The following is a 16,233-nucleotide window of genomic DNA, read 5'->3' on the forward strand; positions in this document are numbered from 1 at the left end:
TAAATAGACATGGCCTTGGGCAAATCACTTCACTTCTCTGGGAATAAATTTACTCATTCTTAAATGAGGGAGTGGGGAATAAATAGACTAGGTGATCCAAGGTCCTCCAAACTTCAGTCAGATGACTCCCACCAAGTCAGTGGCCTGTGATTAGTGTTGCTGAGAGGCAACAACACTGGCAACGTGGTATCATGGTCAATATCCATGCAATTTAGTGTTAATCTGGCGTTCTAATGTAGAGTATGGGTCTGAGGAGTTCTTGGCATGTTCCCAGTAGGGCCCAGATAGCTTGGTCTTGTGGACATGTATAAATAGCTGACATTTATGGGATGCTTTAAGGTTTGCAAAGCCTACTCATATGTTAATTCACCTGATCCTGATAGCCACCCTGTGAAGTCAGTGCTGTTATTTTCCCCATATTGCTGCTGTTCAGTAGTTTCAGTAGTGTCTGATTCTTTATGACCCCATTTGAGGTTTTCTTGGAGAAGATACAGAAGTGGTTTGCCATTTTCTTCTCCACATCATTTTACGAGTAAGAAAACTGAGGTCAGATTTAAAGTCTGGAGTCAGGAAGATGTCTTCCTGACTTTAGGCCAGGCACTATCCACTGCACCCACTTAGCAATGCCAGATGAGAAAACTGAGACAGTCAGAGGCTAAATGACTTGCCCAGGGTCACATAGCTAGCAAGTATCTGAGGCTGGATTTGAACTCCAGCTCTCTTACCCACCAGGCTGCCTACCAGCTGTATGTCGTTGGTTGGATGGCTGACATCCAAAGTTCATAATACAGCTTATCATTAGTGGTGATGCATTTAACAAGGAAGTACAAGATCTACTTATAGGACTACCTTTACATTGGGAAAGTAATTCAAAATTGTACTTTTCAAGAATGGGAAAGTGGGTTGCCTTCATTGAGCTGGGCAGATCTTAACTAGGTAATCAGCAACACCCCCCCACATCTTTTTCATCATGAGTACTGTCAGCAGTACTTTGTTCAAATATAAAAGCCTCTTTTAGAATGCTAGGTGTGTAATCTTCAAAGCATAAATAAGAATGATGTACTTGTAGCAGATGGTACTAACCCACTGTTTCAAAAATGAATTGCTAACTACGATTTCTTTTTCTGGTCAAGATAACATATTTTCATCCTGAAAATGATTTGTGTTGGGTATTTGGATCACTGTATGGTATAACTTTAGCTTTGTATTGTGCTGCAGTAATTTACTAGACAGCATGATGAGCATGTGTTATAAATTGGCAGAGTCATATTTCATAGATCATTAAAATGCCTTTGTAAACTAGGAAAAGCGGCATGTGAAAATACCTGTATATAAGTAACATGCCAGGTCAAGTATAGCCAGACTACTTTGTAACTGAAAAACAGAGTAATTAACCACCTCAGGAAAGAAAAGGGTAGAGTGAGAAAGTTATTTTTCAGTTTATTAAATTGTTAACTGATTTGGTTTAGGAAATTGCCTTGCATTTGTTGGTATAAATCTGATAATTTTGCTGTTGTTAACCCAATTGGGGAAGACTTTATAAAAACGAAAGAAAATTTGAATGAGTAGTTATTGTCTTCAAGGTTTTCAGTCTCCAGAGATTATTGCTATGCTGGTGACAGTTCAGTTATTTGTAAATACAGCACTTTTGAAAATAAATATTTACCTGTAGCTTGCAACAGATAAGCAATGAAGAGAGCATTTAGGCTGATTAAGAAGGCCTGGATCCTGGCTTTGGCCATGTAAGTCATTAACTCACTATGTGTGTGACCTTGACCTTGCTCACCTGTTGGCCTTGATTTGCTTTTCAGTAAAATCAGCAAATTGAAAATTTTGGATACCCTCTAAAGTCCCCTCCACCTCTGACATTCTTTTGTTCTCTATGAGTCTATGCACAATGTATGTTTTAGACACTGAAGGAAATACAAAAAAAAAGACATGGTCATGAAGGATCAGAGGGTCCTCAGAAGAAATCTTGTCTTACCCCATCTTTGTCAGATGAGCCAGTTCACACAAATAGTAAGTTGTAGAGTCAGGATTTGAATCCTAGTGGTCCTTTCCAATACCATGCTGCCTTCTGTCTCTCAAGAAACTTATTCTAGTAGGTTTTTCCTGGTGATTATGTTAGTTTTTTTAAAAAATCATTATTTAATCACTTCCTTTTTTTCCTATTGCATCAGTATTATGAGGAGTTGTGAAATGAAACAAATTGAGCCAAAATATCTCAATAGATTTATCCCCTTGATTAATAAAATAATTAAATTATATTTGCCAACAGTCCTCCATATGTGAGAAGGCTGTAATACTGCTCACATACTTACTCTTCCTGTTAGTTTAATCTATTGTTTTTGGAAGCCAAAGAATTATTTATTTAAATGTAAGCCATTTTCTCTCTCCATCCATTTTCTCTCCACCCATTTTCTCCACCTCCATCCCCTCCCCCTCCATTTTTGGTCATTTTCTGGTGTGTTTGTATGTATATGTGTGTATATTTATGTGTATTTTACACATATATATGTATGTATATATGTGTATACTATACAGAAATGATTTGTTTCTAGAGATCATAATTATCCTGTCACTAAAAATTAAAGGTTGGCTTATGGGAGAACATATCAATGGACTCCTAAAAAAATAGTTTTCACAAGAGTTGTGTGAGTCATACTCTGAAATTGGGAAGTATATTTTGAACGTTTACAATCCCAGAAATAAATCTTCCCTAAATTTTTATAGCCTATTAAGTCCCTAGGAATTCATACATAAGCCCTGCCTCCAAGAATTAGGATCTATGTACAATTTTTGCTACATCCCTGATTTTGCAGAAATAGTTGGGCAATTTATACTGGAAAAAGTTAAACTAGGTTAACCTTAGGGTATAGTATATTCATGTAAATCTTCAAGAGAAGTGGGAGATAAAAAAAGATTTAAAAAATCAACCAAATGAAAGTAATTCAATACCTGGTACAGTTATATCCTGTATAGTAACTAAGTTTAGTTTTAAATAGAGATTACCCCAGGCAATGTTTTACAAGCCAATTAGGCCACAGAAGGCATGAAATAGATTGACAAAACATATGGATTTGGTTCTAAGGACCTGCCTACCTTGGAATTTTGGAGGAAATTAAGCGTATTTAAAGTTTTTAATTAGCAGTTAATTATTTTTGTTACATAATTATATATAACATTTTAGGAGAAAAATCTTGCGCGCGCGCGCGCACACACACACACACACACACACACACACACACACGCACGCACACACACCCCTCCCCGAGCCCCCCTCAGTATCCTGTTACCTCCAGGATCAAACATACTCCTTTGACTTTTCAAGTCGGCCCTAGCCTTCTGAACCTTCTTCCTGGTCTTCTTACATTTCCCTCTGCTTCATACACTCTATTCATCGAGTCTGTTTGTTGCTGCCCACAGAGTTCACACCTCTGTACAGGATTTCCTCACACTCTCCCTCTTAGAATCCCTGGTTTCCTTTAATACTCAGCTTAATCACCATTGCTCTCTGGAAGCTTTTCCCATCTTTCCTGTCCTCCCTTCCCCCCGTCCACCCCCGCTTAAGGCCACCCATTTTTTCACCTACTCTGTGTGGATATTGTGTACTCTGATTGATGTGTTATCCCTCCTGTTGTACTTTTCTTGAAGGCCAGGACTGTTTTTGCTTTTTCTCTGCATGTCCATCTCCAGTACTTTTGTGTAAGGACCTAATAAATGCTTGTTTGATTGATTGATTGTAAAACTTAGTTTTGTGGGCAGCTTATTGTTGGAGCAGTTCTTTGGTAAAACATTCTTTTCTAATCAAGCATTATTAAGTGCTTACTATATGCGAGCTATTGTGCTCAGTACTAGGATACAACAACAATATAATACTCTCTACCCTCACAAATAATGTACATAAATAAGTAGATATATATACATATAAATAAGTAGATACAATATATATAGAGTTAAGTATGTGGAATTTAGGAGAGAGCAGCACTACTATGTGGGGGGGAAGGGGACTCAGGAAAGGCCTTATGTAGGAGGTACACTGACCTTTGAAGGATTCAGGAGGCAGTAGTGAGGTAAGGCAGCTAGGTAGCACAGTGGATAGAGTGCCAGGCTTGGAGTCACTAAGACTCATCTTTCTGAGTTCAAATCGGGCCTCAGATACCTTACTAGCGGGGTGACCCTGGATAAGTCACTTAACTGTGTTTGCCTCAGTTTCCTCATCTGTAAAATAAGCTGGAGAAGGAAATGGCAAACCACTCCAGTATCTTTGCCAAGAAAACTCCAATTGGGGTCATGAAGAGTCAGACATGTCTGAACAAGGATGAGGTAGAAGAATATTTTCAAGCATGGGAGAAAGCTTGGATTTACAAAGGAAAATTAGGAGTTGGGGGTGGGGTGAAATCCCTCCTGACTTAAAAGTAAAACACCAAATGAAACCTTATTGTAATTCATTTCAAAATTACTTTCTACAGGATTAGTTTATAAAAAAGTTTACTTAGACTTCTTCCCTTGATCCTCCTCCTTCCATCTGCTTCGAACCTGTCCGCAGTGGAGTGTTGGGGGAAGGAGGGAATTAAACTGCATTTGAAGGACGTGAGAAATGGGGATTATGTATTCAGGGCCTTTCTCTATCTTTGTTTATGCTATTGCAAAGATGTTTGTTTAAAAGCAGTAAGAGTTAATCGTCCAACTTCACAATGCAGGCAGTTTCCTCATAAAATGTGTAACAGATTACACAGATGGCAAGTGCTGATATATAAATTTTAAACGAATATTTCCAATGGAACCAGATGGTAGCTTAACATGAATTGTTGAACATTTATGCTTATCTTATTAAAATTATCTTCTTTTGTCTAAACCAAGCTAGCAGTGTGGTTTGGAACAGATTCTGTAACAACATATCACCAAAAGAACCAAAAAAAAAATCAAGACTGAATGCCAGACAATATTTACTCCATATGCCATCTGAAAAGAAAAAGGAAGCCTAAACTTGATTACGCTTAACAAGTTAGCCATGTATTTTTACCCCAAATCAAGGAAATGCCTATCAGAATTCTTAGAAAACTGTATACATTCTTTTCTCTCTTCAAAACTTAGCGAATATATTTGATGTCTATATACTATATCCTGATTCCATCATAGAGTACATCTGTGATTCTTTTGATACCATGGAGAGGCAAAGGAAAAGGCAAGGCTACTTCATTTTCACACATTTTATATGCAGATGCTAGGTTAGTTTTAGTTCTTCCTTTTCCCCACCCTTCCCCAGCTAGTCTCATGGAGTGTTTTGTTGTGATTGTTATTTCCTCTTGGATGATGCAAGAACTTTGAAAAGAGTGCAGTCACGTTCTCTGCCCACTCAGTCATGTTCTCAGCCCATGCTGCCTCTTGCAGGAAACACTTCCTATTTAATCCTATTTAATTCCTATCAAATCCAGTAACTGATGTGTGAGAGAGAATATATGAACACATAGAACAAAATATGGAAATAAGTTTAAAAAACACTAATTTTTTGGCAGCACCAAAATAAAAAACATGCTTGTCATGTTGTATAGGGGATCTTTTTCTTTTTTTAAGGTACAGATTAGATTGAAGTACTTCTGCAGTCTCCTTCAACTCTGACATGATATGATTTACTAAAACAGGTGTCTTGGAATCCAGGTTTTCTTGTATTGGTTTTCCAAAATACTCAAAGCATTCTAAGATTGAACATCCCATAAGATAAGTAGAAAGTAGGTAGTATCGTTCCTATTTTTACAGAGAGAGACAGACAGACTAAGGCATGATGGGCTTTTGAGTGTTTCCATTCATTCCTTTGGTTCTCTCTGTGGGGGGCACATAGTGGACTCTTAACATATGGAATGCCTCCTTAATCAAAATTAACAATGGTGGGATTTCCACTTCTGGAAAAAGTAATATTGATTAATCAGTGGTAGACCTGGAACTAACCCAGGTCTCTTGACATCTAGTCCAGTATAGTGTACTATGTCACACCTTATTATTACAGAATCACTAAATTTGAGAGTTGGAAGGCACTTCAGTGACCTGTGTGGAGTTAAACACAATAATAAGAAACAAGACTCCAATTGTCTAGAATCTGAAAATAGGAGTCTCTTTCTTGTCTTTTAGAAATCTCTTCTCCCATCCCTCTCTCCAAATTGCCTCTCTTGTTCTCCATCTCCCCACACAATACACACACACACACACATACATATACACAGTACATACATATATACAGTACATATATGGGGGAGATGATGTTTATACTCTTAGATTAACTGTCAAATTATACTAGCATATAGTTCTAAATTGAACAGATTCTAAAGACTGAGAGATTTGGGATTCTAACTATACCAGATTTAAAATGTCTATGTATATATTACAAAGTCCAAGTCTAGAATTGTACTGAAGCCAAAAATTGCTCCAAGTGTGAATAAGCAAAATTTAAGACCTGAACAGTCTAGGGCTAGATGTGTGTTGCCATCATCCAATGAGCAGGGATACCTCTGGGTTTGGTGGCCTGGCTCTGCTTCTGAGACTAAAAATAGGTTGACTGCTTGCTGAAATAATTGTTAATTTTAGCCTTGGGAAGCCTGGGAATGAGGCTGGGACTGGATGCACTTATTAGGGCAACTAAGCAAAACCAAAAGTGGTGAGGTTGGTCTTCAGTCCTTATCTACTTTACTCCTCCTGATGTTGTTTCCATACCCTATCGAAGAGAATTCTTCATGCTCCATTATTATTGCCTTACTCCCCATCATGATACTGAATCAAAGCTACCATTGTCAGTGAGTTAACCCCAGCTAGCAATTAACAGGAAAGCATCTGACTCATACTAATATTACGCTAATATAGTACTTTGATTTGCAAAATGCTTTACTTAACGTTATCTCAGTTGATTCTCACAACAAACCTATGAGGTAGGTGCTTTTATTATCTCCATTTTACAGATGGAAAAACTGAGGCTGGGTGTCTTGCCCAGCATCACATAACTAGTAAGTGACTGAGGCAGGATTTAAGTCTTCTCTTTGAGTCTTTGACTCTTAAGTGCTCTTATCCATTGTGCTACCTAGCAGTAGGAGGATGATATTTTTGGGTGGGAAACCTTATTCATGTTAATTAAATCACTATATAGGCGACAAGTTATTTTAACATAGAAGTCCAGACCTGAATATTATTTGATCCTCCAGTTAAATCAGACGTTGTACAATGAAATTACTTTTTCCTCATTATCTCTGTATTCATGATTCCCAAATCTATGTATCTAGCCCTGACTGCACCTACAAGTGCTGGTCCTATATTTCTAGTTGCTTGTTGGACTTCTGTCACCTCAAACTCAGCATATGTAGAATTGAACTTAGCACCCTCCCCCAACTCTGAAAAAACAAAAAAAATACACACATTACTTCTCCAGACTTCTCACTTCTCACCATTTTGCTAGTCACTGGAGTTTGAAATCTCAAGAATGTTCTTCAACTTCTCTCTTTTCTTACTCAACTCACATATCCAACCACTTACCAAGGGCAAATGATCTTTATTTGCATTTGTTTAGCTTATCCATAATCACTTCCAGTATCTAATTCAGGCCCCAAAGTGAGTGATTCATTTATCCAACGCACACATTAAGTGCTGCAGGGTACAAATGGGACAGTGGATAGAGCACTGAACCTGGAGTTAGGAAAACTTATCTTTCTGAGTTCAAATCTGACCTCAGACACTTATAAGCCGTGTGACCCTGGGCAAGTCACTTAATCCTGTTGGCCTCAGTTTCCTCATCTGTAAAATGAGCAGGAGAAGAAATGGCAAACCATTCAAGTATCTTTGCCAAGAAAACCCCAAATGGGGCCATAAAGAGTTGGACATGACTAGGGGTAAAAAAAAAAAAAAAAAGAAACCTATACCACCAGGTGTAAGACACCATTAGACCCTAGGAGATTGAAAGAAATAAATAAGTTAGGGCCATGCCCTCAAGGATTTCACAGTTTCCTTTCCCTTTATATGAAATATAGTACTGGTTTTTGATATGATGGGTTTTGTTTCGTTTTTGAGCTTACAATAAAAGGAAGCAAATTTTTTTTTCATGCCTAGGGCTTATCCCCATCTGGATTATAAACTGATTGATGGTGAGAACAGGAATGCCTTTTAAACTTCTTTACATGACCCTAAGTGCCTAGCATTCAGCCCATCATATTATCAGTGCACTTATTTGTTGAATGATTGCACATTTTGTGGCTTTTCAACAGACTTCCTTCATAGTTAAAGTTTTGCTTTAAAATTCATGCTTAAAAATAGTCACATTCTGTAAGCATGAACCATCATTCAAGAGGAAAAGTTCAGAAAGGGCTGACAGGTGAAGTCAGTGTTGGCTTCCTTACTTATTGTGGGCAATTCACTTATGGATCACAGAGAATTGACCTTATCCTACCTTCAGTAAGTATCTTAAACATAGATGTTCTGCGTAAAATTCATTTTAAAATCAGTTACTTAGCCATGTGGTATCTTCTATAAATATTAAATGTTCTCTAAGTGTGTATACATACATACATACTATAGAAGGTAGCACTTTCATATTCCACAAGGTGTGTTTAAAACTAAAAGGAAGCTGCATCTTGGAACCCTCTTGACCTAGTCTTCCTTTTCTTTCTTTTTTATAGGATATGAATTTGATTGACATCCTCTGGAGACAAGACATAGATCTTGGGGCAAGGCGTGAAGTGTTTGACTTCAGTCAAAGACGGAAAGAGCATGAGCTGGAAAAACAAAAGAAACTTGAAAAAGAAAGACAAGAACAACTCCAGAAGGAACAGGAGAAGGCCTTTCTGGCCCAACTGCAGTTAGACGAGGAAACAGGTGAATTTCTCCCAATTCAGCCAGCCCAGCACATTGAGCCGAGCACATCTGCCAACTATTCCCAGGTAAGTGATCAGTTTCTTTGTGAAGTGACTTTTAAATGTGATGTATGGGAAGTTCCACTGGACTGTCAGCTACTTTGGGAGTAGAGAGTCCCTAGGCACAGAGTAAGTGTTCAGTAAATGTCTGTTGATTAATGCCATCAACACTTTCCTTCACCTCTGCTTCTCTCATATAGGTCGCTGACATCCCCAAAGCAGATGCTCTTTTCTTTGATGACTGCATGCAGCTTTTATCAGAGACATTCCCATTTGTAGAAGATGATGAGGTAAAGCTTTGGGCTGATGTCCAACAGAAACTCTAGAACTCACACAATCGGTTCTGTATGACGTGAATGTGTGCTCTTCTGTAGATGTCTTCTGTTTTACATCATATATTTCCTCCATCATTCCTCCTCTCTCCCTCCTGGAGAGCTGTCCCATAGAACAAACAGTAGTTTTTAAAGACTACCACCCGGGGGGCAGCTAGGTGGCGCAGTGGATAGAGCACTGGCCCTGAAGTCAGGAGGACCTGAGTTCAAATATGGCCTCAGACCAAACACTTGACACTTACTAGCTGTATGACCCTGGGCAAGTCACTTAACCCCAATGACCTTAAAAAAAAAAAAACCAAAGAATAAATAAATAAAGACTACCACCCACCCACCCCCCAAAAAAGAGGAAAAAATCAGCACAATCCATCAATACATTGAAAAAGTCTGAAAATATGTGGCATGTGCAATACCTGTGGGCCTTCTACTTCCACAGAGGGGTGGATTTGGGGGTGTCCTCTCATCCCTCTTCATCTGAGTCTTTCTGGATCTTTACATTCACTTTTGATTTTTTTGGGGGGGTGTTCTTTCTATTTGCGTTGTTGTAGTTAGTCTGTATTGTTTTCTTGGCTCTGCTTACTTCACATAAATCTTTCTAAGCTTTTCAGTATTTATCACATGTATCATTTCTTATAGCACAGGTCATATTCCATAACATTCATGGATCACAATTTCTGTACCAGAATGGCTGTCTACTTTGATGGGCATCTACTTAGTTTTCAGTCGTTTACTGTCACATAAAGGGGCTTTCCTTTAAAAAAAAAAAAAGATCTTTTGGGAAGAAATTCTGTGCAGAAAAGCATGTTGTTGAAGTGTGCACTAAACATTTTCTTTGTAGCCATTGTTATTGACTTTTTAATTACAATAATTCAGCCAAATAAAAACTACCTGAGCCAAATTGTTGTTACTCTTAACCAAAGATAGCAGTTAGAATAGCCATGGACACAAGGCATCCACTTTTTACGGTTGTATAAAATTAAAACCTACATCAATAGGCCAATATCTGACTTGGTAAATGATTAGGTACAGAGCAGAATGGGTAATCACCCCAGTCTTGGTAATTTAATTCTGACTGTCACCCACAAGCAGATATGCTTGAAGTTTATCGTATAATGAACAAGATAATAAACGGGGGGGCCCTCGGAGTAAGAGGTAGGGAGGGTCAATTGGGTCAGGAAGAACAAAATTGTATCTGGCACAGAAAAGAAATTGGGGTCAGATATGGGGTGGGTTGGAGAGGGGAGACAACAGGAACTTAAAAAGCTATAATCATAGCTTGGGGCATAGGAGTTTCCATAAGGGCTGTGGTTTCATGTATTATTGGTAAGAACTTCATATTTTAAATAAATTATTTCTCAATTTTAGGTTTCCTCAGCCACATTTCAGTCACTTGTTCCAGATCACATTGACAGCAACCCAGTCTTCATTACTTCTAATCAAGCTCAGCTACCTGGATCGACTGCCCTTCATTCAGTAGTGGACAACAGTATGCAGGATATAGAGCAAGTGTGGGAGGAGCTGTTGTCCATTCCAGAGTTACAGGTAATCAAGACCAAGAACAAAGGCATTATTTTATATTTCGCAGCCCATACTAACCATCTGTGAGTGGCAGCTCTCTAGGAAAAAGGAAAGGAAATAAATAAGTATTTGCATGGCCCCTACTATGCCAGGCTCTATACTAAGCACTATACAGATATCATCTCATTCATCATCTCATTTCATCCTCACACACCTGGGAGGCAGTGCTATTATGATCCCCATTTTACTGTTGAGGAACTGAGGCAGACAGAAGTTAAATGAATTTCCTTTACCAATACAGACTAGCAACCACTCGACAATGTATAGTCTTAAGACAGCTGCACGGGGTAATGTGGGGCCAAGTGACTCGTCTGGTTCACAAAGTCAGTACATGTCAAAGGTGGCACCTGAATCCAAGTCTTCCCTCCTTCAGCAAAATAACAGGTCCTGTCCCGTTTCATAGTAAGCAGAAAATTTATAATGCACCACCATGATGACTAGGACCGATGGCAAACATTTCAGGTCTGACTTAGAAACTCTTAAAATCATGTTTATGCTTAGAAAATGCAAATCATTTATGAACATCTGTGCTAGAAATTAGACTACACTTAGACATATAGGTGACCTTGGGCAAGTTGCTTAACTTTTTGGACCTCACTTTCCATATCTGTATAAAATGTTTGGATGATTATAAGGGTTCTTCCAACTCAAATAGGCTATGTAATTCTCTAAGAACAACTTGAAGACTTTAGCGGGTTTGCTCGCATGCATTCTTGCGTATATACGCACTACCTAAAACCAGCTTCAGATATGGGTATCAGCTACTGTTAATGGTGTGAAAATATTTGGCATTGCTCACCTAAAATCTTATTTTAACATTTCTTTATGCAGTGTCTTAACATTCAAAATGACAAGCTGGCTGAGGCCACCATAGTTCCGAGTCCTGAAGCTAAACCAACAGAAATTGACAACAGCTACAGTTTCTACACTTCACTCTCGACAATGGAAAAAGAAGTAGCTTCCTGCAGTCCAGATTTCCTCGATGCATTTGAGGACTCCTTTGGCAACATGCTCCCCGAAGAAGACCCTAACCAGTTGAGAATGAATTCTTTAAATTCAGATGCCACAGTGAACACTGATTTTTGTGAGGAATTTTACTCAACTTTCATAGCAGAAACAAACATAAACAGCAGTATGCCTTCCCCCACCCACATCAACCAGTCACTCTCAGAACTTTTAAATGAGCCCATTGATATTTCTGACCTTTCACTTTGTAAGGCTTTTAACAGCAACCATCCTGAAAACACACCAGAATATAATGATTCTGACTCAGGCATTTCTTTGAACACAAGCTCCAACATGGCATCTCCGGAACACTCAGTAGAGTCTTCCATCTATGGAGACACACCACTCGGCTTCAGTGATTCTGAAATGGAAGATGTCGACAGTGCTCCTGGAAGCATTCACCAGAGCAGCACCAGGACACGGCCGGTACCATTTCAAGAGGATGTGAGTTATCCAGTGTCGCCCACGCAGGGCCCGGCCGTTCCAGTGCCTGACGTGCTGCAGAGTGTAAGCACGCCAAAGAAGGAATCGCCCACCAGTCCTGGTCACCAGAAAACCCCATTCACCAAAGACAAGCATTCAAGCCGCCTAGAATCCCATTTCACGAGAGATGAGATGAGAGCGAAAGCTCTTCATATCTCTTTCCCTGTAGAAAAAATTATTAACCTTCCTATGGATGACTTCAATGAAATGATGTCAAAAGAGCAGTTTAACGAGGCTCAGCTTGCACTTATTCGAGATATACGTAGGAGGGGTAAAAACAAGGTGGCTGCTCAGAACTGCCGGAAAAGAAAACTGGAGAATATCGTGGAACTGGAGCAAGATCTGGATCACTTAAAAGATGAGAAGGAAAAGCTGCTCAAAGAAAAAGGAGAAAATGACAAAAGCCTCCATCTACTGAAAAAACAGCTCAGCACCTTATATCTTGAGGTCTTCAGCATGCTACGAGATGAAAATGGAGACCCCTATTCCCCTAGTGAGTATTCCCTGCAGCAGACAAGGGATGGAAATATATTCCTTGTTCCCAAAAGCAAGAAACCTGACATTAAGAGAAATTAGATTTGGGAGGATTTGCCCTTTACTGAGGTAGTGTTTTTGTACTGTTTTACTAAAAGCTCCTACTGTGATGTGAAATGCATAATTAAGTGATATTTTATAAAAAAAAAAAATTCTATGCAAGTATATATCCAATATAGTATAGAAATTGCACACAATATAAAAGCATTAAAATAATAAGGTGCATATATATGTATGCAGAATCTATAATCTCACTTTTAACAGCAAATATTTCTTTGTTGCACCATTTGGGCTAGTTTCTGTATAAGTGTAAATACTGCATACTTCTTATTTATACTGTTCCTATCTCATTGGTTATATTCATAGATTTATATGAAAATATGATTTAGCTTACCCTAAATACACTTTGTTGCAAGACTAACCACAAGTGCCTTTTTATAAATACTGTATGATCTTAAAGTGTCATTTTCTTATGTAGTTATTTTGCTTTACATAAAAATTTAATTTAGCAAAAAAAGCTAATACTAATAAAGATATGTAACTTAATTTTGAGTGTTCATTAAATGATTATTTTGTGATTCATTTATTTGAATTTGCATTGTGCTACTTTCTACATAATAACACTGAGCATAAATGTTATCTCATTTTGATGCTTTATATTTATAGAATAGACTTTTTTTTTACAAGCATAAAAGCCTTCATCAGGCAAAGTTTTAGGTACAGTTATTTCAGCAGGCCATTGATGCACATCAGGGAAGCATAAATCTCTTCACTTTAGTAAGTTCATTTTAACTAAGAAAAACATTTACTTCCTATCAGTTACATGCATAGAAAGTTTTGGACCTATTTCTCTGGGAAAGCATTCTAATTATTTGAAAAAAAATTTTTATCAGGCTAATTAATATTGTGTTTTGTCCACTCCATTTGCAAAATTCAGTTGGTTTAGTTAAAAACTTTTGTAACATAATTCCCTTAATCTGTTAGGACTCTCCCCTCTTCCTCCAGTTAAGTGATTTTCAATGAAGTTTTGTGTGTGTGTGCGTGTGTACATATACATATATAGACACATTACATTTATATATGTGTATTAAGTATATGTTTGTGTGTGTATACATTGCATTCAATGTAGCTATAGCTTATTTTGGCCTTATAACAACTTTTCCCATATATATATTCAATGGTTTCTAAAGCATTGTACCAGAAATAGCAAATATACTGCAATGTTTTCACGTCTTTTAACCACCTCTTATCTCTTCCATACTCAGGGTTCCTTTTTTAAGTACATGGGACCTACTGATAAAGGAAAGATGCAGGAAGTTGTTAACAGGGATGAGAATCTAATCCCTAAAAGGATCTTGACACTTAAATACTCAAGGTCATTTTTCTTTTAAACCTAAAAAATGGTTTGCATATTCAGTTCAACAAGCATTTATTAAGCACGTACTACATGCCAGGCACTGTGGTGGATGCTAGAGTGACAAAGACAAAAATCAAAATTATTCCGTCTCCCAAGGAACTTACTTTCTTTTGAGGGACAAGGGAGTAGAATATACATTTTTGTGGTAGCCTTTTTAATAGTTTTGATAAGTAAAACTGGAAATTTTGCCACTGTACTTTATCCTAGCTTTTAATACCTTTGTTAAGGACAGCCTTACAGGTGACTATTCTCCCCTTTCCCCTTACCCTCACCGCCTCCAGCTTTGTAAGGAAACACTGCTCCTAATCAACTGTCCTCCTCCCCCTTAGAGTACAAGTTCTAAACTAATATTGCTTTTGGCTGCCATGTCTTTCCAACTAGCAAGGAGATCAAGTAGGTGTTTGCTGGTTGAGGTGGTTTTGGGACTCTCGTGACCAAGTTGTGGTTAATGTTTTACATTAATTAAAACTTCTTGATAATCAGATTCAGTGTCTTACCAATTTTTCAAAGTCAACATCTTGTTTAAATATATTGATTTGGAGCTATAGCATTTGCATGTAGTGTCTTCTCAACTTTATCCTAATTTGGTATTTTGACCAAAGAAGTGAATATACAAAAACAGATGATTCTGAAATGACTTCCATATTGGTTATCAGTTATTTCTTGTCTGCTAAGATACAGTTTCATTTTTTGTCATTCTCAGTGCTTGCCATATGTAGTACCTCATGACTTGAAAAAATGATGTATAGGTGTGAAGCTTCTACCATAGTCCACTATAATGGCTGCCATTTATATCATATATCATTTAAGGTTTGCAGCGTGCTGTTTATGTTGGTACTGCAGGTAGTAGTCACCCCCTTTTATAGATGAATAAACAGACTCAAAGAAGTGACTAGCTTCTGGCCTTAGTGCTCGTGTCAGAGCTGCAAGTTGAGCCCAGGTCTCTCCTGACCCTGCTGTAGTCCAAGGTACTACATCACAGTGCCTGTTTTCTACTTTTTATTTTTGCCGGGTTGAGGGAGACACTTTGATTCCAAACCATGTTTTCCAACATATTCTTCACTATCTTGTAGGCCCACTGTCATATTGCGGTAATTGAGTATTAAAACATACACATATACTTGGTTTTTAAGTTATTTTAAGTTCTTCATAAAGTATTTCTACATTATCTTCTCCAACAAATAAATGAAATTTATGCATCACTATCTCAGTGATCATCATTTTGCTTATGCATATTATGAGCACAAGGTAGAGATGACAGTGAAATAATATTTGTTGCATTTGGGCAAAACATGAAACCAACTCCTTTTGCCTCTCTGAAGAGAACCTGAGCCATCCTTCCATTTAGTGGCCACATCATTATGTCTTCTGGTTCATCTATGGCAAGAATGTCAATATGGATATGATTCAGTTCTTCCAGTAGGGTCACTGGGCAGATTTCACATTGAATATCTATAGTTAATATGCAATCTAAAATAATGCTGATTCTTAATGCCCTCTTCTCCTTTCTGCCATGATCTCTTCAGAAGTAGAAGGGGGTTCATGCAGGACTGAGGGCCATTTTGTATTTTTACCCATTTTATGGCTCACTGTGGCCAAAGAATTTATCCCTCAGTAGTCCACCTTCCAGTGATAATTCCTTTGCATATTAAGCAATGGAAAGCAGGCATAATCTGATACTAGGATGATGCCAGAGCTTGAAATTTGCTGGCATAGCTTTTGAGAACCCACGCGTAGTTGGTTCTGTGCCACAGTAAGACTTTGGAGAAGGACTGTTATGATCTCACCACAAAAGGCTGAGCCTACGACTTAGGAGGGCCAGCATGTGCTCTGAAGTGACTGGAGTAAGAGAAGCCATCTCTGCATGAAGAGATCAAATGAATTCTCCTTCCCCAGCATAGCTTGATGTATTCTTTCTAGAAGAGACAAATTTCCCATTAGCAGAACATGATTATTTAGTATGGGTGAATTTCACAGGACACTAAAGAGAACAATG

The 16,233-nt window shown here is 38.1% G+C and overlaps 1 protein-coding gene across 3 annotated transcripts in view; it reads left to right on the plus strand.

Moving 5' to 3' along the window:
• NFE2L2 (nuclear factor, erythroid 2 like 2) overlaps positions 1-12,983 on the plus strand; it is a 36,055-nt gene extending 23,072 nt beyond the window's left edge. For all 3 annotated transcript variants that reach the window (XM_027865724.1, XM_027865726.1, XM_027865725.1), the window contains exons 2-5: positions 8,655-8,915; positions 9,089-9,178; positions 10,586-10,762; positions 11,630-12,983. In XM_027865724.1, coding sequence (XP_027721525.1) covers positions 8,655-8,915; positions 9,089-9,178; positions 10,586-10,762; positions 11,630-12,862 — 1,761 coding nt within the window. In that variant the 3' untranslated portion in view covers positions 12,863-12,983. The remainder of the gene's footprint in view (positions 1-8,654; positions 8,916-9,088; positions 9,179-10,585; positions 10,763-11,629) is intronic.
• The last annotated feature ends 3,250 nt before the right edge of the window (positions 12,984-16,233 follow it).

The sequence above is a fragment of the Vombatus ursinus genome, unplaced genomic scaffold, assembly GCF_900497805.2.
Source record: "Vombatus ursinus unplaced genomic scaffold, bare-nosed wombat genome assembly UNPS02014779.1, whole genome shotgun sequence".
In the NCBI taxonomy this organism is placed as follows: domain Eukaryota; kingdom Metazoa; phylum Chordata; class Mammalia; order Diprotodontia; family Vombatidae; genus Vombatus; species Vombatus ursinus.